General features: G+C 35.6%; 2 protein-coding genes across 6 annotated transcripts in view; both read left to right on the forward strand.

The window, feature by feature from the left end:
• The window catches only part of deptor (DEP domain containing MTOR-interacting protein), a 61,999-nt gene extending 42,349 nt beyond the window's left edge, over positions 1-19,650 (forward strand). For 2 of the 5 annotated variants that reach the window (XM_051720036.1, XM_051720035.1), the window contains exon 10: positions 4,559-6,714. In XM_051720036.1, the coding sequence (XP_051575996.1) occupies positions 4,559-4,687 (129 nt within the window). In that variant the 3' untranslated portion in view covers positions 4,688-6,714. Of the gene's footprint in view, positions 1-4,558; positions 6,715-13,926; positions 14,032-17,509; positions 17,590-19,607 lie in introns of those variants that run through there. The other 3 variants (XM_051720037.1, XM_051720038.1, XM_051720039.1) reach the window with 3 other exon arrangements.
• A 1,340-nt stretch (positions 19,651-20,990) lies between these two features.
• The window catches only part of LOC127453571 (collagen alpha-1(XIV) chain-like), a 191,407-nt gene continuing 189,025 nt past the window's right edge, over positions 20,991-23,372 (forward strand). Inside the window, exons 1-2 of the mRNA XM_051720027.1 lie at positions 20,991-21,601; positions 22,654-22,996. The gene's annotated coding sequence lies outside the window, so the exon portion shown is untranslated. The remainder of the gene's footprint in view (positions 21,602-22,653; positions 22,997-23,372) is intronic.

A 23,372-nucleotide genomic window follows, 5' to 3' on the forward strand; every position in this document is an offset into this window, starting at 1 on the left:
ATTGTACAGAACGGTTATCTGAGTTACCGTAGACTTTATCAGTTTGAACCATTCTGGCCATTCTCTGTTGACCTCTCTCATCAACAAGGCATTTCTGTCTACAAAACTGCCGCTCACTGGATGTTTTTTGTTTTTGGCACCATTCTGAGTACATTTTAGAGACTGTTGTGTTTGAAAATCCCAGGAGATCAGCAGTTACAGAAATACTCAAACCAGCCCGTCTGGCACCAACAATCATCCATGCGATTATCTAATCAGCCAATCATGTGGCAGCAGTGCAGTGCATAAAATCATGCAGATACAGGTCAGGAGCTTCAGTTAATGTTCACATCAACCATCAGAATGGGGAGAAAATGTGATCTGAGTGATTTGGAGCATGGCATGATTGTTGGTGCCAGATGGGCTGGTTTGAGTATTTCTGTATGAGAACTTACAGGATTGGGACTAAACAGCCGTGTGGCCACAATAAAGCCACTTGTTAGTGAGTCTAATCGGAAAAAACAACTTCAATTTGCTAGGAAGCATAAAGATTGGACTGTGGAGCAATGGAAAAAGGTCATGTGGTCTGATGAGCGTGTCACGATAAAAAGGGAAGCGCATGAATCAATGCACCGTCATGCATAGTGCCCACTGTACAAGCCTCTGGAGTCAGTGTTATGATCTGGGGTTGCTTCAGTTGGTCAAGTCTAGGGTCAGCAAAGTTATGCAGCAATAAAATGAAGTCAGCTGACTACCTGAATGTACTGAATAACCAGGTTATCCCATCAATGGATTTTTTTATTCCCTGACGGCACGGGCATATTCCAGGATGAAAATGCCAAGATTCATCGGGCTCAGATTGTGAAAGAGTGGTTCAGAGAGCATGAGGAATCAGTTTCACACATGAATTGGCCACCACAGAGTCCTGACCTTAACCCCATTGAAAGTCTTTGGGATGTTCTGCAGAAGACTTTATGGAGTGGTTTGACTCTCCCGTCATCAATGCAAGATCTTGGCCAAAAATGAATGCAACTCTGGATGGAAATAAGTGTTGTGATGTTGCATAAGGTTGTCGAAACAGTGCCACGACAAATGCACACCGTTATCAAAGCTAAAGGCAGTCCAACTAAATATTAGAGTATGCGACTTTTTTTTTTTTTGGTCAAACAGTGTATTTCAGGCTATAAACCATAAGTATCACTTTTTAACAACTTTCATTACCATTAACAAATATTATTACATTATAAAGTTCTTAACAGATAATAAGAACCATAGCGGCATCACTAAAACTGCTTGTCTGAAAAACCCGGAAGCACGGTCGCCTCTTGTGTGATGTTACGATAATTTTATCTATAGAAGGACCCAGAATCAGCAGGAAGAGTTTCATGAAAAAGAGACAGAGATGGTTAGATTACAACATACCCACCCACACATACACACACACATGCACACAGTTATTTTAGTTTGACCTTAGGCACAGAACACTGATGTGGAACAATTATAATGTCCTTTGATAGTTAATGTGAGTACTTTCTCTTACGAAAACTCAAGATAACGTCAAGCAGATTGGTTTGGAATGTAGTAGTCTGGCAGTACATAAACATATGTATGTGATTTGAGCAGAACATGTTTCTTTGTGCAGATCCCAGTCTAGACTGGCTAGTACATCATACATGTATGTCTACTACATGTATATGTTTATCTACCTTACAGTTGTGACAGGAATAATAACTGTTCACCCTCTTTCATGAGCAGCTCTTTAAACCCAGTGGAGTGATAGTGTAGCACTCAGCAGCCATGGAACTTATTAACTACAATAATGCCCAATTACGGTTATGCAACTTTAAAAAAAAAAACAACAACTCCCTTAGCTCCACTCCTGAATGCTTATTACATAAGGTCTTGTTTGCAGACTAAGCGTGTGTGCCTGTCTGTTTCTGAGGTAAAAGCATCATGCTATTTAAAGACAAAGTCTGAGCTGCACCTGTTCAATTACACAGAGAAACTGAGAAACACCCAGTGTCTTTTTTCTTATAATAAACATTGTTGCAAGCAGAATTTATGTATAGTACTGTGCAAAAGTCTTGGGTACATAAGATGTTTCACAAAAACATTTGTCTTAAGATGGTTATTTATATTTTCAGCATTAGTGTGTCAATAGGAAATATACATTTTAGACTCCCAAACATTTCTTTTGCAAATAGAATAGAATAGAAGAACAGGGAGCCCTGCAACAGATGGCATGTTCCCCACAGAGCCCCCCAATGAACATTGAGTCAGTCAGAGATTACATATAGAGACAGAAGCAATTGAGACAGTCTAAATAGATAGAAGAACTGTAGTGAATTCTCCAAGAAGCTTGGAACATCCTATCTGCCAACAACCAAGAAAAACTGTTTCCACGTGTACCTAGGAGAATTGGAGCTGTTTTGAAGGCAAAGGTGGCCACACCAAATATTGATTTAGTTTTTTTTATGTTTACTGGACTTTGTATGATGTTAATTGATAACTGAAAACTATTTATGGCATTATTTTTGAAGACATCCTCACTATGCCAAATTTTTCCCAATTGCCTAAAACTTTTGCACAGTACTGTATGTATATTTTATTTTTATGCAAAATAAAAAAAAAAATGGATCCTATTAAATTCAAATGGGTCTTCTTTCTTATGTCTATTTGCATACTGAATTCTGATTGATATCCTATTAATTAAATAGTTGCATTTACATATAACCTACAGTAATTTAATAATATATAATATACAGTATGTAATATAATAATAATAAGTGAAGGTTTGGCCATTTCAAGTATATTTATACTCAGTCACATGCTGAACTGAAAACAACTCTTCAGTAATATCTAATGTAAGCCACCTTCTTAATATCTAAAATTATTTATTAACCCCTAAAAATGTGTCTCAGCAGCAAGGGATGTCTCGTTTTAACCAGCTACTAATGTAAATAAATTAAACATTTGTAAAGTGTGGTTTATATAAAGAGTCCTTGACAGTTTTGGAGGTGTCAGTTACTAAAGAATCTTTTGGAACTGTAAACCTGTTAAACTTCAGACAAGTGTAATAACATTTTGTATGTAATGCATTTATTTGTTAAATGTTAACAAATGGGCTGCATGCAGCATATTCCAAACATTCCATACACTTTCAGTGTAAACACATGCAAGTCATTTAAAGAAGATTTCACCCACAAATGAAATTTCTGTCAACAAATGAAAATTATTTAGTCAACGTCATGTTGTTCCAAAACATATATGTGCTGTTTTTTCTTTTTTAAATGAATATTCAGCATTCAGAATTTTACCAAGAGTGATGATATATCTGAATTTGAAATTTAAAATTTGGATCCACTTTATATTAGATGGCCTTAACTACTATGTACTTAACCATTTGATACAATGTACTTATGTACATACATGTTGCTGCATTGTAATTACATTTAAAGTACTTTCATTTGATTACATTTGTAGTTACACTGTTAACTTTACCCCTAACCCAACCCTTACCCCAAAACCTAACTTTAACCACTAATCCTAAACCTACCCGTACCTCAACCTCAGTAGCAGCAAATGTTGGCATTAGTACATAGTAGTTAAGTCTACCTAATATAAAGTGTAACCTAAAATTCAAATGGGTCTTCTTGCTTACATATATTTATCTATGTATATTGCATATAATAACAATGAAGCGCTCTCTCTCTTTCCTTTTCTCACCCCCTTCTTTTCTTCTTCTATACATCCTATCTATACTTGGGTTTACAACTTTTGTCAATATAATGTGACCTACCATTTTTAAAACTTTTCTTTTGCTGCCTTGCAAGCATGGGTATTTCCTTCAGGAAATGCAAATATAGTATTATCTTTATTAACCTTTTATGTTATTAGTCATGACAACCTCTTAGCAAAGGTAACAAACTGCAAATGTTTGGAGGACATGCTGACAATTAAGCATAAAACAAGGGCAACAGTATGACTCATTTATAATGATAGTGTCACCAAGGGTTTACCAGGAAGGACTCCATCAAAGCTAATCAGTTTATAAAGATATTATTCTGCAGAAGAGTTAATGTAAATAATTTTAACAAGCACAACAACACTGAAAAGAAGAAAAAAGGCTTCAACGTGTTTTTTTTAAATTATCCAATCAAATAGTAGTTGAGCCAAACCCATCTGTCTCAGGACAGATAATTTTCTAAGAGACGAGATTCAGTTCATACAGTAACTCAGTTTTGACAAAATATGTAAAGTATTAGTACAGAAAAGTACATTTCTAATATATAATTTGTATGATACATTTTAATAAGCTCTTTTATACTTGGAATCTAATTCTTGCAGTTCATCTTCTCAATGAAAGAAGCATCTTTAACAATAAAAACTGCAGTTTTGTATTAACTGTCGCTGGATTGCACTGACAGAGATTAGAATCGGTTTATTGTGCCATTTGTGTAAATGCTTCATATTCCATTACGTTGTTATCTGTACCATTGTGTCTTTATCAATGTACAAAAATAGTATACATGTTGTTGTGTCACATTGCAATGACATTTGTTCATGCGCATCTGTACAGGTGTGTCAGTTTGTGGTGTCAGTTAATGGACTGAACGTGCTCACTCTGGACTACAGGACTGTCAGCAACCTCATCCTCACTGGACCAAGAACAGTGGTTATGGAGGTTATCGAAGAAATGAAATACTAAAGACACAATCCCTCTATTGTCTGTCTGTTTGTTTGTCTGTTTTCTTTCTTTCTTCCTTTTTTAGTCTCTTTTTACTCTCAGTTTTAATGCCTGTGCATGAGTGAGAGAGAGTGTGTGTGTGTGTGTGTGTGTGTGAGAGAGAGAGAGAGAGAGAGATACAGGCAAGGCTCTTAGTTGGACTCAAAGCTTTGAGTGAAACGTTTCAAGTGGAATGTCCTGAGAAGTGATCTTTTGATTCCGTTCATCATTTTAATTCAAACCATTAGCTTAGAGAGCATGACACTAATCTATACTTTGAGATTTGTGCCTCCCATTGGCACCTCATTGACTTTTACTGGTATATGTCAGCTCAGACTGAAACTGGATAGATTCTCTGAGATCATGTGGAAAGGCAACTGCCAAATATTGTTTTGTAACAGATTTTATTTAGAACCGTAGCCATTTAAAACACTCATGGTAGTTGAGTAATCTTAGGTTAGCAGACCAGATGCCAAACTAATTTGTGTCATTCAGGTAAGAGCAGAATTCAGAGCTCTTTTTGTTTTTTTACTCTTCAACTGTTTCTTCAATTTAAGAATGACTGTGATCTTTGGAGAAAAACAATGTTGTCTAGAAGTGGCGTAGTTGAGATTAATCACATTACCTTAGTGTGATTCGTTTAACTGCTACTTTATATACCTGCCATGTTTTCCAGCACTTATAAAATAATAAACAGAATTTATGCCTCCGTTTAAATGCAGGGGGAAACCAACAACAGCACTTCCAGAGTATGTTCTTTAGGTAAAACACATCTAATGCATATCTAAAATACTGTATGTTATACTGTAACTCATTTCAGTTGTGCAAGTTAAAGTATTTTGTAAAAGTAGCTAATTTTTATTTGATCTCTTTTGTCTAAATGGCCATTAAATATTAGGAAGGCAATCATGTAGTTAACTGTATAATGTTTATATTATATGACAACATCGAAAATATCACTTTGTGAAAGTGTTACTGTTCTAACTGCAAAACATTGCCATGAAAAGTCAAATTTAGAGTATGTAGTGAGTTAAAAAGCAACTGACAAGACAATACAGTCTTCAGATTCACTTTATAACAATGTAACTAGTTTTAGAAATACATATGTAACACTATAGAAGAAATTATTAGACTAATTGGAAAATTATAGTGCTATATGTTTATCTAAATAACTCCTATGCATGTGTATTGTGTACAAGCAGTCATCTGTGCAGGAAGAAATACAGTGTTTAACCTTAGTAGTGCTTATTATATATCATGACACAACTGAAAGTGTTAAATGAACTGTACAAGAAATGAGCTCTTTTGTCAATCTACATCTGTCATGTGCAGAATTGTACTGAATAAGAGGGATTGTGGTTTTGCAGGATGCTTCTTGTTTGACTAGCGTTAATTGCACTCAGTTGAGGAATTGACAAGGACGACAAATCAACAGTCAAACAATAATCTTTTGGTTTTAAAGAACGTTTTGTGCATATAATGTGCACAACCATAAGCTTGAATCCTCTGCCTTAATAATCTGTATTGTGCTGCTAATTCTCACAGCTGGTCATGTAACATCTTTACTCATTTTAAAGAATATACCATGTTCTCTATTTAAGGCTGTGGTAGGTTAAGATTTTGGGGTCATCTTGACAATCAGCATTTTTTCTGGGTTGTCTGTTTAATACCGGTCCAGATATGTGCCACATTTTCCCTATCACTGGAAAGTGTACACAAAGTGTAAGCTAATCTAATAATCAGATAGTTATTTTATGTTTAATCACCGTTTTGTTTTGAAGTTGAATAAAAGGGAGAAGTAAATCCAAATCTCTGATTTCAATGCTTCACAAATTACAAAGTGAAGTTAAATACGCGTGTGCGTGTGCATGTGTGTGTGCGTGTGTGTGTGTGTGTGTGTGTTTGTATCTGTAAGGAGCTCATGGTACCATGTCTGTATTTCTCTGTGCAGCTCTAAATCATTATTAATGTCTGTTTAATAATTGTTTTATTAAACGCCTTGATTTCAATTATGTTTTTTGTCTCTTAATACCAATAAATTCATAAATACCCAGAAACAGGGAAGATAAGTTATATCAACCTGTACGATATTCATCATTGTTTCCTTACAAAAACGCACTGTGGAGGTTACCATGGTACAGTAATGGCATCAGATGGAAATACCATTGTACTTTCCTATATAAAATTGTATATAAAATATTATATAAAATTTTACTATTTACCATAACCATGTGCAAAAGGATTGACACGATACTATCACACATATTGTAAAAATAAATAAATAAATACATAAATCAATAAAACAGCATTACCATGGTTCCATGTCTACAAATAACATTGTGACCAAGGTAGCTACTAGTACTAGCTAGTAGTTTATTGTTAGTGTCCCCAAATAATGATTTTCAGATATGGTAAATATAACCCCTGTCGTTTAGCACATTTAGCTACTCATTACCAGGGAGAACAACCGCAAAATGTATCAGCCCACATGCTTAAAGGGATGACGTAATGTTATTGGCTGAATTATAAAGCTTTAGTGCCACCTGTTGGTTAAAAGCATTTTGCTAATGTATTAATGTATTCATTTTCGAGCTCTGAACTTTCGTACTGTGTTGTCGTCGTAAATGCCTGTTCACAAATGCCAACGTAATGCTCAAGCCTGTCCAAGAGAATGTCATGTTCTGTGGTGTCAAAGGCAGCACTAAGATCTAGAAATAGTATTAGAAGGGAGATGCAGACACGGTCAGATTATAAAAGTAAATCACTTTAACATATTATGACTAAAACTTTTCATAAACAGAATTCTCTGCCAAAAAATAGCATAGTTTAATGCCTGATGCACATGACACTTTAAATAATACAATAAACATTCACTACACAACATAAAATGTAAAAATAATAATAATAATAAAAAATTCCAATGTACATAACTGATATCAAAAACAAGAAGAAAAATAACTGTTACAAAAATACATATTTTATCAAATGTGAATCAAATGTCACAACTTCTGGGAATGCCTGATTGTTGCCACAGACGAATGTACACACACCCATTTAACAAATAGGTGCCATTTAAATGAATGAATTTATGAACAAAGAACTTGAACAAATAAAATGACATACTGATCACATTTTTATAAACAGATGCTGATTAGAAATTATAGGAATTGTACAATCACAATCATTATGTACAAGCTTTTAAGACGTAGTATCCATATCCAGGAGAAGAAAAAAAAAAAAAAAAAAAGAAAGAAAAAAAAAACAAGCTTTCGCAATTAATAATAATAGAGGAAATGGTTTCTAATGGAATAGACCAAATTTCCTTTATCAAGGAAAGTGCAGTTATAACACTCAAGAGAACAAAAACACTATGTGGTGTACATTTGTGGTAATATTAGAACCTGTCATTAAATCCTTCTATAAAAACCTAATTGTTTACAGTTTTTGTATTTTTTAACTTTACAAACAGTATGTGTAATATACAGTCAGCAATGTCATATTCATGTTCTATTCTATCATAATTCACTATTGCGTTTTATTGTTAAGTGTAAATTACAACAAAATCCAGCCACAGCCAGCTAGTCAAGTCAGTGTTCTTTGCGCTTTTTACAAAACATACAATATTATTTCAAAGCAGCTCCCTAAAATGTTTTGTTAGAAGAGGGAGAAAACCTTGGAAAGGAACCAGACTCAGCTGGGGGAAGCTCACCTCCTTTAGTCAGAGGTGGACAAAGTACACAACTCCATTACTTGAGTGAAAGTACAGATACTACTTGTCAAATATTATTCCATTACAAGTGAAAGTTGTAAAGACAGATTTTTACTTAAGTAAATGTACAGAAGTACTTGGTTTTAAAAGTACTTAAGTATCAAAAGTACATTTCCTTTTTTATGTCAACACATTGTTTTATTATTGTTGCATTGTTGTATGTAATACTTACAATACCTTATGCCTCTGAAGCAACCTACTGAATACACTGACTAGCTTGTAGTATCTGTGGAATAAAGAGCTTTTAGAATGTTACAAAACCTATAGAAATAAAACAACTAAATTGACAAAAAAGACAGCCATAATCATCTTCATTTTTTTATTTAACACTCCTATCCACCCCCACAAAAGCAGCATGTGTTTCACACAGCTCTGGCAGAACATGATAACTGCTCTCTCTGGCTCAGCGGCAGCACCAATGCAGATTTGAATGTTCCGGTATGATTTTTGTCAAAGGTTTAATAGACAGGCGAATCGTTATCATTTAGGAAAGAGATCGTGTGGGTGTTTGAATCGAGATCACAATCTTTTTATGATTTAATCGTGCAGCTCTACACGTAACTATAGTAATTATGCAAGGTAACAACAACAACAACAACAAAAAAACTATAAAAGTTACGAGATATTAACTTATTTAACTCTTAAGCTCATTTACATTTGAATTCATGCTTTTGCATGCTAACTAACGTCATTGTCGAACCTCACCTATGCGTTAGCGATGTATCCACAAGGCTATGGCAACTTGGCGGGCAAATCCATAAAAAATCATTTGACCGACCATACTTCATACTGAAACTTTAGCTCTAAAGCACAGATAATTTCAAGCTTTCACAAGAAATTAAAAGTTTACATTCCTCAATATTGCTTCCGCAGGTTGGACGGCGAATTTTTGAAGGCTGTGACATGCTTCTTTTTAGGCAAACAAAGCAAACATTTAAAACTAAATTAATCTTTAACATTTTCAGAAAACTGGAACATGTTTTCTAAGTATGGCCATGGGTGCGCGCACTGCGCTGAGGGACCACCATCTTCCATTTTGACAGAAAATGCTGGGAAATCATTGAACTTACACTACAAGAGTGATTACTGATAGGCTGTCTGTCACCTGCAAAAAAACAATCACGTTTTAGAGAAGAAAAAAATAATCCACTGATTTACTCTAGGACCTTTATAGAAATGTAGTGGAGTGAAAAGTACCATATTTGTTTTTTAAATGTAGTGAAGTTAAAGTCACAAGTTTCCAGAAAAAAATAATACTCAAGTAAAGTACAGATACTCAAAAAGTGTACTTAAGTACAGTACTCAAGTAAATGTACTTTGTTACTGTCCACCTCTGCCTTTAGCAAACATTACAGTAGATGTACATAAATGCCACATACTATTTGATTTATATAAGATGTATATAAATATATATATACACTATATTGCCAAAAGTATTCGCTCATCTGCCTTTAGACGCATATGACCTTAAGTGACATTCCATTCTTAATCCATAGGGTTTCATATGACGTCGGCCCACCCTTTGCAGCTATAACAGCTTCAACTCTTCTGGGAAGGCTTTCCACAAGGTTTAGGAGTGTGTTTATGGGAATTTTTGACCATTCTTCCAGAAGCACATTTGTGAGATCAGACACTAATGTTGGACGAGAAGGCCTGGCTCGCAGTCTTCACTCTAATTCATCCCAAAGGCGCTCTATCGGGTTGAGGTCAGGACTCTGTGCAGGCCAGTCAAGTTCTTCCACACCAAACTCGCTCATCCATGCCTTTATGGACCTTGCTTTGTGCACTGGTGCGCAGTCATGTTGGAACAGGAAGGGGCCATCCCCAAACTGTTCCCACAAAGTTGGGAGCATGGAATTGTCCAAAATCTCTTGGTATGCTGAAGCATTCAGAGTTCCTTTCACTGGAACTAAGGGGCCAAGCCCAGCTCCTGAAAAACAACCCCACACCATAATCCCCCCACCACCAAACTTCACAGTTGGCACAATGCAGTCAGACAAGTAACGTTCTCCTGGCAACTGCCAAACCCAGACTCGTCAATTAGATTGCCAGATGGAGAAGCGTCATTCGTCACTCCAGAGAACGCTTCTCCACTGCTCTAGAGTCCAGTGGCGGCGTGCTTTACACCACTGCATCCGACCCTTTGCATTGCACTTGGTGATGTATGGCTTGGATGCAGCTGCTCGGCCATGGAAACCCATTCCATGAAGCTCTCTACGCACTGTTCTTGAGCTAATCTGAAGGCCACATGAACTTTGGAGGTCTGTAGCGATTGACTCTGCAGAAAGTTGGCGACCTCTGCGCACTATGCGCCTCAGCATCCGTTGACCCCGCTCTGTCATTTTACGTGGCTGAGTTGCTGTCATTCCCAATCGCTTCCACTTTGTTATAATACCACTAACAGTTGACTGTGGAATATTTAGTAGCGAGGAAATTTCACGACTGGACTTGTTGCACAGGTGGCATCCTATCACAGTACCACGCTGGAATTCACTGAGCTCCTGAGAGCGGCCCATTCTTTCACAAATGTTTGTAGAAGCAGTCTGCATGCCTAGGTGCTTCATTTTATACACCTGTGGCTATGGAAGTAATTGGAACACCTGAATTCAATTATTTGGATGGGTGAGCGAATACTTTTGGCAATATAGTGTATATATATAATACTGTAGTAATATATAATAAGCTACATCAGATTCCGGCAATATGCTTTGCAATATGTCTTTAAATGCTGGGTGGAATAGTACAAGTGTATTTTTGTGACTTGGGATACTATGATCAATCATCAATTAAAAAGATTTATTAATTATATGTGTTTCACTAAGATGATTCATTAAGAGCTCCACTAACGTTAACAGAAAGAAAGAAAAGAAAGTTGAATCATTATGTACACATCAAAATCTGGATCACAGGAAACTGATGCAACTATATTGTTTTCAGTAGTAAAATTGTTAGAACTTTACCTGACAACAGAACAATACTCTAAAATTGACTGGAGAACTAACAGTAATATGTAGCTGTAAAATCTTCCATTCAACCAGATTTTACTTTCATTTTGTCTGATATTTTTTCTCATATTTCACTAAACTCACCGTTCTACCTTTATTTTAATGTATTTATTTTATTTTGTTGCTCCTGCAGAAACATAATTTGTTAGACCTCTTAAAAAAGTTGTTAATATTTTCCTGTTGGGAATTCTTCAAAGTTTTCTTCTTAATCTTGAACATCTTTGTGGTTTACATCATTTTGGATTCATTTGCTGATTGCCTGTGTTGGCAGTGTAATGCGGTTGGACTAAAATATTTGCATTACAGATAGATGATGTTTAATGCATCTTTGGGGTTTTATCTGACATAACCACCACTGTCCAATTTAAGTGATGTTTCCCTAGTTAATAATTATAAAAGAACCATGATCAGCTCATAAACACCATCACCAGATGATGAGAGTAGATGAGTAGCACATCTTCAGTGCTGATTCCAGGTAAGATCATGTCTCATGTGTTAATTGTCAGCTGTCATTGTTGCAGCCTCTACTGTCACTGTCTAGTGAATCTTTAAGATTTAAAGTTTACATATATGGTTGTACAACAACTTTTCTCTCAAAACTTTCTTTAAATTACATATATTTTATGTAATTTTTGTACTTTATGTTTGTTCATGGAGAATGATCTATAGAATTTATCAGTTAGGTATTCTGTATCTAAATCAGTGTTGGGTGTAATGCATTACTAAGTAATTAATTATTGAAATTAAATTACTTATTTCCTTGAAAAAGTAAAGTAAGGGATTACTCTTAATTTTTCAGTAATTTAATTACTGATACTTCTGAAGTAATTGCATTAGATACTGTATAGACTATAGAACAATTCTATATAAAACAATAGTGAATTTAAAATCGAAATGTAACTTCTGATGTTAAAATTATGTTTTTTAATTTAACGCTGCCCCCTTAAATTCTTTGGCCAGTTCAAGAATAATTTATGTGATTTTATATGATTTATTTGAAAGAATTAAAAGAACAATTTCATGTCTATCCTTCTATTGTTCATCTGTTTGATATGGGTTATAAAAGGTAATTAGTAATAAGTAATGCAATTACTTTTCAGACAGTGTAATTAGTACAGTATTCTAATTACACTGTAGAAGATGTAAATAGTAGTTAGTAATTAATTACTTTTTAGAGTAACTTACCCAACACTGATCTAAACCTACTCGTTGGTTGCTTTGTGAACTTATTTATAAGGAGCAATGCTGACAAAATCATTTTCCAAAGGCAAAGGCATTTAATTGTGTCGTAGCTTTGGGTGTTCTAGCTTTTTCAGGACCTTCATGTGACAGAATAGCTCTCTGTAAGGGTTGTGCTCTATGTTCATTTAGATTATTAAAGTACTGTATGATACCATCAGCTACTAAAATGTGTATGACTATAAGGCTTTGTTCACACTGCAGGAAATATCCAAATTTTCCACAAATCCAATTTTTTTTGAGTGACTGTTCAAACTGCAAGTTATGTGTGGCCAGATCAGATTTGTTTCTGTTCAGACTAGTCGCTTTTGCTATCATGTCCACATTAGTTGTCATGGTAACACAGCAAACTTGCGTATATTCACCATGCATGAGATTTTAGTAATGGATATTGTAACACTGTTCATGCTTTTCATGAGGGCAGTATCCAAATATGAACTTTCTTGACAGACAATGACTTTAAAATGGGAGAGGTGGCATATGCAATGTTTGTTGCTGCTAATGTTGTTGCTGCTTGTTTTAGCGGGGACGTCCTGTATTTTGGCCGAAATTACGACGTCCCACATGGGACACCTTTTATCTTGGGGTCCTGTATTTTAGCAGAGAGCGAAACATCCCGTATTGAAGGCTTTGTGTCCCGTACTAAAGTATAAAAAGTTCAGATGGTGAGACGAGGACCCGCGTCCTGTGATGATCCGCTTCTCAAGCCTCCCGCATTCGTGTGACATTTATCGTTGTGGTTTTTCGCAACGGTATGGGTTACTGCACTTTAGCGCAGAGATGGGTAAATTAAGCCAATGTCTGTATTATTGAATATTATGAAAGGTTTGCAGTGCTTTGCATGCCCTGTAACATAGAAATTACATATGGGTGTGTTTCATTCAGAAGTGATGATCTCTATGTCCTGTTTACCTTCCACTGTGAGAGTTTTGTAAGGCTGAAATGTGTAATAATAGGCTACTGTTTGTACTAAATTGAATTTTGGCTAGCATGTTTCCTCAATTTACTGGGGCTGAAGACATTGTAGTTGCTTATTCTATTTATTGAGGTCTTGGTGTGTGACAATCATTTTCAAAACCAGTAACCTTGAAAAAAACAACAACATATTTTTACCTTATTTTACACAATGTGAGTCTCTGCATAGGCAGTGTAAGCATTTGAGGTAGAACTGAATAAGTTAATGTGCCTGTATGAATATGTGTCTGCAGATTGTTGGAGATGCGGTGGGCTGGGGATTTGTGGTGAGAGGAAGTAAACCCTGCCACATCCAGGCAGTGGACCCTGGTGGCCCCGCTGCAGCAGCTGGAATGAAGGTACAGTATTCTTCCTGCAAGACAGACTTTTCTGTAGGGAGAAGATAGCATGCCTATGTTGTGTTCAGTGTATCATAATTAAAAATGTGGACTTGTAACTGAAAGTTAGCAGGTTTGATCCATTTATTGCGCCAGGTTCTACTCTATTCTATTCTATTGTAGTAAGTACATGGGTTGTGTAGTGTACACACAAAGATAAAGTTACTGTCTACAAACAAATGCTCAGCAGTGGAAAAAAAGAGATGTTTTAAATAAGCGCTTCATTCACATTAATTAAAAACTCAGATTCTAACATTTTAATGGAGATTTGGGCTTCTGTAGATATCCATCATCATCATAATTATGATGGTTCACAGACTCTGGCCATCATTATCACCTCTGCTCTAATAGAGCTGATTGCACTGGTGTTGTTAGATTTGCATTTATTAAGTACACAAACCCTGAAGTCACAAATAGCTGATTTTAACTTGTAAAGTTTGACTGTGGTGACAAATAAAAGGCCAAATACAAGATCATTGATTATCTAACCTAACGGTACCCAGTTTTGCCACCACTGTATTAGCTCTTTGTGGATATGCAAAAAAATAAAAAAAAATAAAAAAAATAATCATGCAATACTGATCAAATTTATATATGCATTAATTTTGAATGTAGGAAGTAACTTGCACAATCAAAACCATTGGTCAAATATTATTACTTATCTGGTGAAATATGTACTTACAGAAGTAAGGACGCATGACACACAACTGCTGTGTGTGTTTATTTTATTTATTTTTTACTTTTATATGCCATATATCTCCGGCTTTATACGCATTGTACACCGATCAGCCACAACATTAAAACCACCAGCCTAATATTGTGTAGGTCTCCCTCGTGCCGCCAAAACAGGGCCAACCCGCATCTCAGAATAGCATTCTGAGCAGAGATGGGTAATTAAAGCCAATGTCTGTATTACTGAATATAATAAAAGGTTTGCAGTGCTTTGCATGCCCTGTAACATAGATATAACATATAGGTGTGTTTCATTCAGAAGTGATGATCTCTATGCCCTGTTTACCTTCCACTGTGAGAGTTTTATAGGGCTGAAATGTTTAATAAAACAGGGTGAACTCACTTTTGAAGTAATTTTTATTGCAGATTCTGTTTGTAACGATACTACTGCGTGGCCATTATTATTGTATTCAATTTGAAGTGCCCCGTGAAGGCATTAATTATGCCGTTCAGAGCACAGCATGTTTTCTCGTCGCAAAACCTGATGCATAACAGCCATCACACACAGAAAATGACTAGAAAAACACATGAAATCCGATTTGACCGTTCAGACTTAGACGTATTAAGAAAAATCCAATTTTAATCGGATTCCAAACCACCTACGAATGTGGTTTGGATGAGGCTTGTAAAAATCTGATTTAATGTGTTTTTGTCATGTTCGGACTACAAAAACCTAAACGGATTTGAGTGACAGCGTCCAGAAAATCTGATTTTTTCCTGCCTGTGTGAACATAGCCTATGATGTGTATAACTTTCTTCTGCTGAACACAAACGAAGATTTTTTGAAGAATAGGTCAGCTCTGTAGGTCCTCACAATGTAAGTAAATGGTGACCAGAACTCCAAAAGCTCCAAAAGGAGATGATGTCAGCATAAAAGTAATCCATACGACTCCAGTGGTTTAATCTTATCATTACAGTATCTAGGCACGATCATGATTTCAAGCTCGATTACACTTCCTAGATGTCGCTATAGGAAGTGTAATCCAGCCTGTAATCATGATCGTGCCTAGTCGTGCCTATATCGTGGCTGCTGTCAAGATATACAGTGAAAAAGGAGTTATATTTTGGTCTGTTCTCATCATTGATTAAACCACTGGAGTCTGATGGATTACTTTTATGCTGACTTTTTGCCAAGTATTGGTTTTTGAAAGATATCTGTTGGTTTCTTATCCCATCTGGTACAGAACTCACCATTCACTAAATTCATCCTGTTTGATTTCTTTCATCATCTGGTTTGTGCCTCTGATCTTTTTAATAAAACACACCAGTTATGTTTAATTCATCTACTTGTCCTATTCTATAGTGTATCTTATCCCATACCCAATAATCATTCTTTGTTTTGTTGGTACTTGGTGAATGAGGGGTCTGTCTCACTCAATATCACTTACTTCTCATAAGCACAAATTAATTTTGGGCAGACTGTTCCTGGTGCTGCTGAATTACACATTTCTTTCTTTTTTTTTTTTTTTTTTTGCTGTACAGTGGCAATGTCTCAGGCATTATTGGATTTCATTTTTGTGCTTGTACTGTATATTTTACAGTTCACAATAATAATAATAATAATAATAATAATAATAATAATGTTAATACACCAACCAACTGGGATGAAAATAAATCCGCTTAGTATTTCAAAATTTACTCTATAGCTAATCACCATAGTACCAACAAAGGATCACGTGAACGATGACTTGAGTTTCATCAAAACAGGCTTTTGCAGGAGCAATGGTTAATAAACATATGTAGACAGTGAACAGTGTCACCCACACAAACACAAAACACTATCAGGTTAAGACAGAAGTCAAATAATTATTAGTTGTATGGCACTTTTCACAATACACATCATTTCAAAGCAGATTTACCTTATGCCTTAATACACTGCTGTAAACGTTCACCGGTGTTACAACCAGCAATGGTGTTTTTAATTATTTAAATTATGTAAATGATCGAATCCAATTAATAGGAAGAAATTTCCCAGATTGGTATAAGGTGATCTGCCTCATCCTCAGACAAGTATTTATCAGGACACTGCAGAACTTTACTGTGGCATGGGGTCTAGCAACGCCCCTGTAACCGACTCTTTGGTGTCACACAATGGAACCATAATTGTCCACAATAAGTGCAGGTTTTTCTGTCCTATCACAAGAGGGCAGTGTTACACTGTGACATGTCTGATATGACTTTCACCTCATTTTGATTTTCTCTTGTATTAAAAGTAAAATGAACTGCAGCAGACATCACAAGATGACCATTTTTAAACATATGGCCATTTGTGTAATTGTCTTTGTTAACACAAGGTTAAATGTTCCACATTTTTAATTCCCTGCTTAAATGCTTCCTACTGAGGCAATGTGTCTTTCTAGATTATTTTAATGTGCTAGTCTGTTTCAGTGTATTAATCTTTTTTTGTTGTTGTTGTACTAGACATAATGGCACTAATTTCCCCCAATTTTCTGTCGTAAAGGAGCATAGCTTGGAAAATGTGTGCTGGATGTAGGAGTAGACAAAGTGATATGTGAGTGTTGATAGAAGGTGGCCTTTTAAAGCAAAGGAGGATATTGGGTAATCACCTGCACACTAAATGAGGTTAAAGCAGACAAACAGACTTTTAACCTCAGGCAAACTCTTCTTTCAACCTCCCCCAGTGTGCCTGTTACCTGGGTTTAATAAGTGTTTCTGAACTCTCTTTTTTCTCTTTTGTGCTGTGAAGGTTTTTATTTATTTTTTATACATTTTCTTCATTTATTTTAGTCAAATCAGACAAGACAAGAACTGCAAGACTCACAAGATGTGAGTAGAACAGACAGCAAATATTGATTATTGAAAATGAATTTGAAATGAAAAGAAATTATTGTTTGTCTTGTTTTCCAATAAAAAGATCTAAACATCCTTAAAAGAAGATGAACTTACAGTACAAGAGAAGCAAAACTGCACAATATATAAAGACTTGTTTTCAGATAATATACAGTATCTTGAATTAAGTTTAGCTTTTTTTCATCCCTTTGGTCCATGTTTTTTTAAGCATAAATCAATCATAATTTAATGAGGTTTATGTTTAAAACAATATAAACAATTTGCCAATGTTGTAGGAAAAACTGTACATTCAATATGCAATATATTCTCTAACATAAAATCTTATTATCTCACACTATTTTGCATCTCAGTCTAGTGTATTTTGTTTGAAGGATGTTAAGATATTTTTACTGGAAAACAACAGAAATTTTTAATTTTTTATGCAATGTGTGAAGCAAAACAGACCTTAACAAATCAACAATGAACAATACAAAGGTTTATCACCTAAAGCAATGCTCTGGTGCTGTTTTTCAAAAGTGGGAGGGAAAGGGAGTCTGGATGATTTTGTTTAGTTCAGTAGGCCACACAGTTCAGTGACAGCTGATGGATGAATCTTATCAGATGCCTACCGCCCCTCTACTTATAATCCTCACTCTCACACCACGGCTCTGTTACATGGATTCACTTCTGACAAAAATGTTTCCAATATATTGCACATTTCTCTCATCATGTCTTTTTAATGTTACCAAATGCTTCACTGTAAGGAAACATTACAAAAAGTTGCATTATCTTGCAAAGATGCTTCCAGGTCAGTATGTTTAGCAATGGGATTGTAATAATAAATAGAAGCCTTGGTTCAAAGCTCAGGAGATGACAGGACACATAACCCTTGCACATTTATGAGCACAGGACATTGCCCTGGCAAGGTTTTGCAAGATATCACTGGCCAGCAGTTCTGCTATGCACACTGATTACCCTAACAGACCTTCAGTGGAAAACATTAACCTTTTGTGTTAATGATGAAACTTTTGTGAAACCACCTCACAGGTGAATTGCAGTAACACAGTGAGATAAAAGGATAGCCAAATATTAAAAATACATCTAACAAGGGCATTACTCATCCACCCTTTCATACCTCTCACACCAATCTGGCAACCAACCAGATTTACATGAATATGCAAAACTATCTCCTTAAATAATCATTTATGTCTTAAGGGGTGGCCGTATTAAATAAACACTGAGCCATGCATATTTCCTGTATGGATCAAAACAGTTACTCAAGATAAAGAGGCTGAAATTTAAAAAATCAAAATCCAGTGGATCAGTCTGATCCACGGCAGTGACCTCTAGAAAACCTAACAATGTTTGCGTTCAGCATTCTTTTGCACCTGAGTTCTTAAAACACATATTCGCTCTGTATTGGAGAGGTGAGACCATCTGGATGGGAAGATACTTTGTTTCACCAAGTGCATAAATAGACTTTTTTCCAAGTATTGTATGTGGATATTGTCATTTAGTTAATGTACCGTGGTCTTTGCATTATATAACACATTATCTAACCAAGTCACATTTATTTGAAAGAAATATAGAACAAAAACACTTTTCAAGTGAAATGTGTTTCAAATAATAAAACATTTGATATATTTTGACACTATTTGGACACTTTCTGCTTGTAAGACGTGCCTATAGTTAATGAATTTTGGCTATTCCGCTACAGGACACCTGTGTGAACTTGATGGGAACTGACTTCATACATCCACAAAAAATGATCATGACCCCATTAGTAAAAAATCACTCAGAAAAGAAAATATCAGAGAAAAGGTCTAGAATCCTATGTTTGCAGACGCCACTTGATTTGATATTTTTTGTATCTGATGTAATGACATCCAGACTCATTCCAGAGTGACTCAAGTGTCCCAATATTTTTTGGGGCCACTGTAAGTGTGTGAGATCTGCCTTCATGTGCATGCTTGCATTTGCTTGTCTATGTAAACTGCTCTTTACTTCTTTTGCAGTATCCCACGGTTAATTAAAAGTCGCTGAGTAATAGAAGGTTCCTTTGGAGTCTGCTGAATGAACCCACTGATTAGCCCACAATGCCTCATTCAGTCGGCCTTGTCATTTGGGAATAAGCCATTCAGACTTAAAGAGCTTACAGCCTACTGCATCTCGGCATCCAGGTGTCACCGTTCCATTTCCCATACTGACTGTACATTGATGTTGATAAATGCTATTTACACTGCAAGCTGGGCTGTTTTCAATGAGCCTTTTATCTGCAGTAAAGTATGAAGAGATTAAGTTTTTGAAGAGTCTATGAGATTCTCTTGTACCTTCAAGATCAAAATGTCCTTATTATTTTGACGGATGTGTGTTTGTGTTTAAAACTGTAGAAACAAATGCAAAGGCCTTGTCTGAAATGAGTATACATTCACACAATCCTCATTAAAGATGTCAACACAGTGGGAAGTTTCATGAATGCTTGATCAACTCTGTAACACATTTACTCATCAGATGTGTCATGCAAGTGAAGAAATTCATTCAGAGTGCAAATCTGCCATCTCATCGGAATTCAAAGTATTCAATCTAAGTATTCAAATATTGTTACATCTCCACAACCATGCCGTAGGCTAGAATTTGGATTACTGGAATGTGGTTACACGTCTGGTTTTGCTTATGTTTTTTTTTTTGTTTTTTTTTGTCACCAATACATATCAAGTGTGACCAAAGTGTGAAATTAGCACCTGCTTAAATTAATCTGGGAAATAAAAAAAAAAACGTGTTTATGCTGCGTTCGATTTAAAGTCGCATGTGGGATATTCCTACTTGATATCTCTGATCTCCAACCGTAGAGGCATTCCAGTCAAGATGCTCAGAAGATGATGTGTAAGGAAACAAAACTGCAAATCTCCCATTAGCTTTGCACTGTTAGATTGTCACCAGAGATGTCTCCTAGCAACTCAGTTGACAAACAATGCTGCAATGCTAGCATTACAGGTGTACGATTATCAAAAGAGAGTATAATTTACCATGTTTTGTACAGCTGTCTCAGCAAACATTTGTTAAGCAAGCTTTAATATCATGCAATGTAGGAACTCTGACTCACTGATCGATATTATTTAATAAAAGTCAATGTTTATCACTAACTTTGTACATCTCCCTGGGTGCCGACATGTTTGTGTGACGTCACAAACCTGCATTTCGGCAAAATCAGAGTTGAAGATTTATGCACGAGTTTTCAAGTTGGAAGTCCGACTTCAAGGGGCGTTCCATTGCACTTTTCCTAGTAGGAAGTTGGAAATTCCGACTTTCCGAGTTGAATGGAATGTAGCCTTAGTACTCCTTACTTGTCCTTACAACACTGAAAAAAAAATTCTGTTAAGTAAATATAGCAGAAAGGATTAAGTACTTGCTACATTGAATTTAGAAGTTAAATTGAAGTTAATTGAAGCGTGAACTTAAAAATATTAAGTAAATTCTACATTTGTACTCAATTCAAACATGTAAAAATGAATGCTCTAGCTTATAAGTAAATATTATTTAGGATTGTTTGTTATTTTTACAATGCGTCATCATGTATCAGTCCTAAAGTAGAAAACAGTGTTATATTTTTTTGCTATTTGCTAAATTTTATTTTATTTTACTAAACTTTCCAAAGCTGGAAATTTCAAAAATTAATGAGCTTGCATGGTTTCACTGTTTGCAAGTTTATTTACACCGTTTTTATTTTAGATTTTGTTGTTACGTTTAGTAACTTCTTGTTTGTGAAGTCTGAAGTTCATTACTCAAAATTACCCGTTCATGATCAGAAAAAAATTATCCGTTGATTGTTACCGATTGTTACCAGGGGGTTCAAGGCAAATCTAGGGGGACAATTTCTCCTGCAGCCCCTTCTTAGACCCGGCCATGATTCCCTACACTACAGAGCTGTCAGCTTACTGGTGTCTAGTGCCGAAAGCTTCACAAAATAACACTGCACTCTGGTTTTTGCCCAACAAGCAACCTGCACACAGTAAGAAACACATCTCAAACACAATCTCACATATCTTTCACATCTCATTTCAGATCTTATTGTGTACATTCAGATAGCTTTGGTTCCTCTGAAACCCTGTTCAACTTTAACTGAACTTAAATAAGAGGGTACAGGTGTTACAGGAGGGATGAAAATTCACAGTTCTTCCAAAGGGTGTTTGGAATGGAAGTCTTCTTCCTCACTGTAAAAAGTGAAAATGTGTAGTTGTTAGAATAAAGAGCTCTTTCTACCTCATGTGACTCTTAAACTTACTTTTCTTAGTGTAACCAAATGTATTCAGGTTGATTTAGTCATATTAAATAATACTACAGACTTGAAAAAACAACATTTGATTTACATTTTTAACCACATTACAGGGATATTACGGGTTCAGTAGAAGTTAAGCTCAATCGACAGCATTTGTGGCATAATACTGATTACCACAAAATGTTATTTTGACTTGCCCCTCCTTTTCTTGAAAAAAAAAAAAGCAAAAATCTGTGTTACAGTGAGGCACTTACAATGGAAGTGAATGGGGCCAATCCGTAAACATTCAAATACTCACTATTTCAAAAGTATAGCCACAAGATGTAAACAATATGTGTGTTAACATGATTTTAATGTGATAAAATCACTTACTTACCTTTTCTGTGTAAAGTTATAGCCAATTTTATAACTTGGTTGCCATGACGATGTAATGTCAACACTAAAATCCTAAAATGACTGTAAAAATGAAGATTTAAACAGCTTTACAGCTCAAATAATACATGAGTTTTAACAGAAGAATTAATGTAAGTGCTTTTATAAAATTATAAGCTTCACATTTCTGCCTTTAAACTCTCCAAAAATTGGCCCCATTGACTTCCACTATAACCTCAATTATTTTATTTTTTTTTTAAAGAAAAAGAGGGACGAGTCGAAATGAATTTTTGTGGCAATCAATATTATGCCACAAATTCTGTCGATTGACCTTAACTTGCATTGAACCCGGAATATTCCTTTAAGAACTTTTTTTTTTAGGTTACCTTAACATAACATTTCTTACTTCTGAGTGTCTTCTCAGCGGCGAAAACATGTGGGCAGGAACAAGAATTTGAGAAGAGCTCTTGATGGTCGCGAGATCACTTGTCGTCTGTCCAGTGGCTGCAATTGGTCGCTCAGACTCGAGACTAAATATTGTGACGAGGTGCAGGACTGAAGAGCTCAAAGAATGGGCGAATAACGACAGACAAAACACCTACACAGAGCGCACGAGGAGCTGTCGGACTGAAGCTACGAACAGATACAAGCAAGTGAAGTCTGAGGCGACACGGACTATAACAAGACGCGGGAATTTGGATCACACTGAGATCAAGCGGATTTGATTGGATCTCTTTGAAGCGAATAGTCTGAAAGGTAACATTGCCATTCAATTTGATCTGTCCTGCTCGTGCCTAATTTCATTATCTAATCTGCGTTTGAGAAATCAATGAGAGAATTAATAAAGAAAGAAAAAGGTTAGAAACGATGCGGGACATTTTTTTGCCACTTTTGCATTAGTAAAATTAAGCATTTACTTGAATTAACTTAGATAAACCCTTTGTTGGATCTGTCAAAAATAACCCTTTACACAAAAAGGGTCGAAGTGTTTAATATATTACTATATATATTCGTATTGTTATTATTCTTTTCTTCGATATTATCGCTCATAAAAATACCCCCAATTAAGGTGAACAGAATGACACATAACTTTAATAAAACTTAAGCATGTTTTAAACGCCACCGAAACAGA

Source organism: Myxocyprinus asiaticus, chromosome 16, assembly GCF_019703515.2.
Source record: "Myxocyprinus asiaticus isolate MX2 ecotype Aquarium Trade chromosome 16, UBuf_Myxa_2, whole genome shotgun sequence".
Taxonomy (NCBI): Eukaryota; Metazoa; Chordata; class Actinopteri; order Cypriniformes; family Catostomidae; genus Myxocyprinus; species Myxocyprinus asiaticus.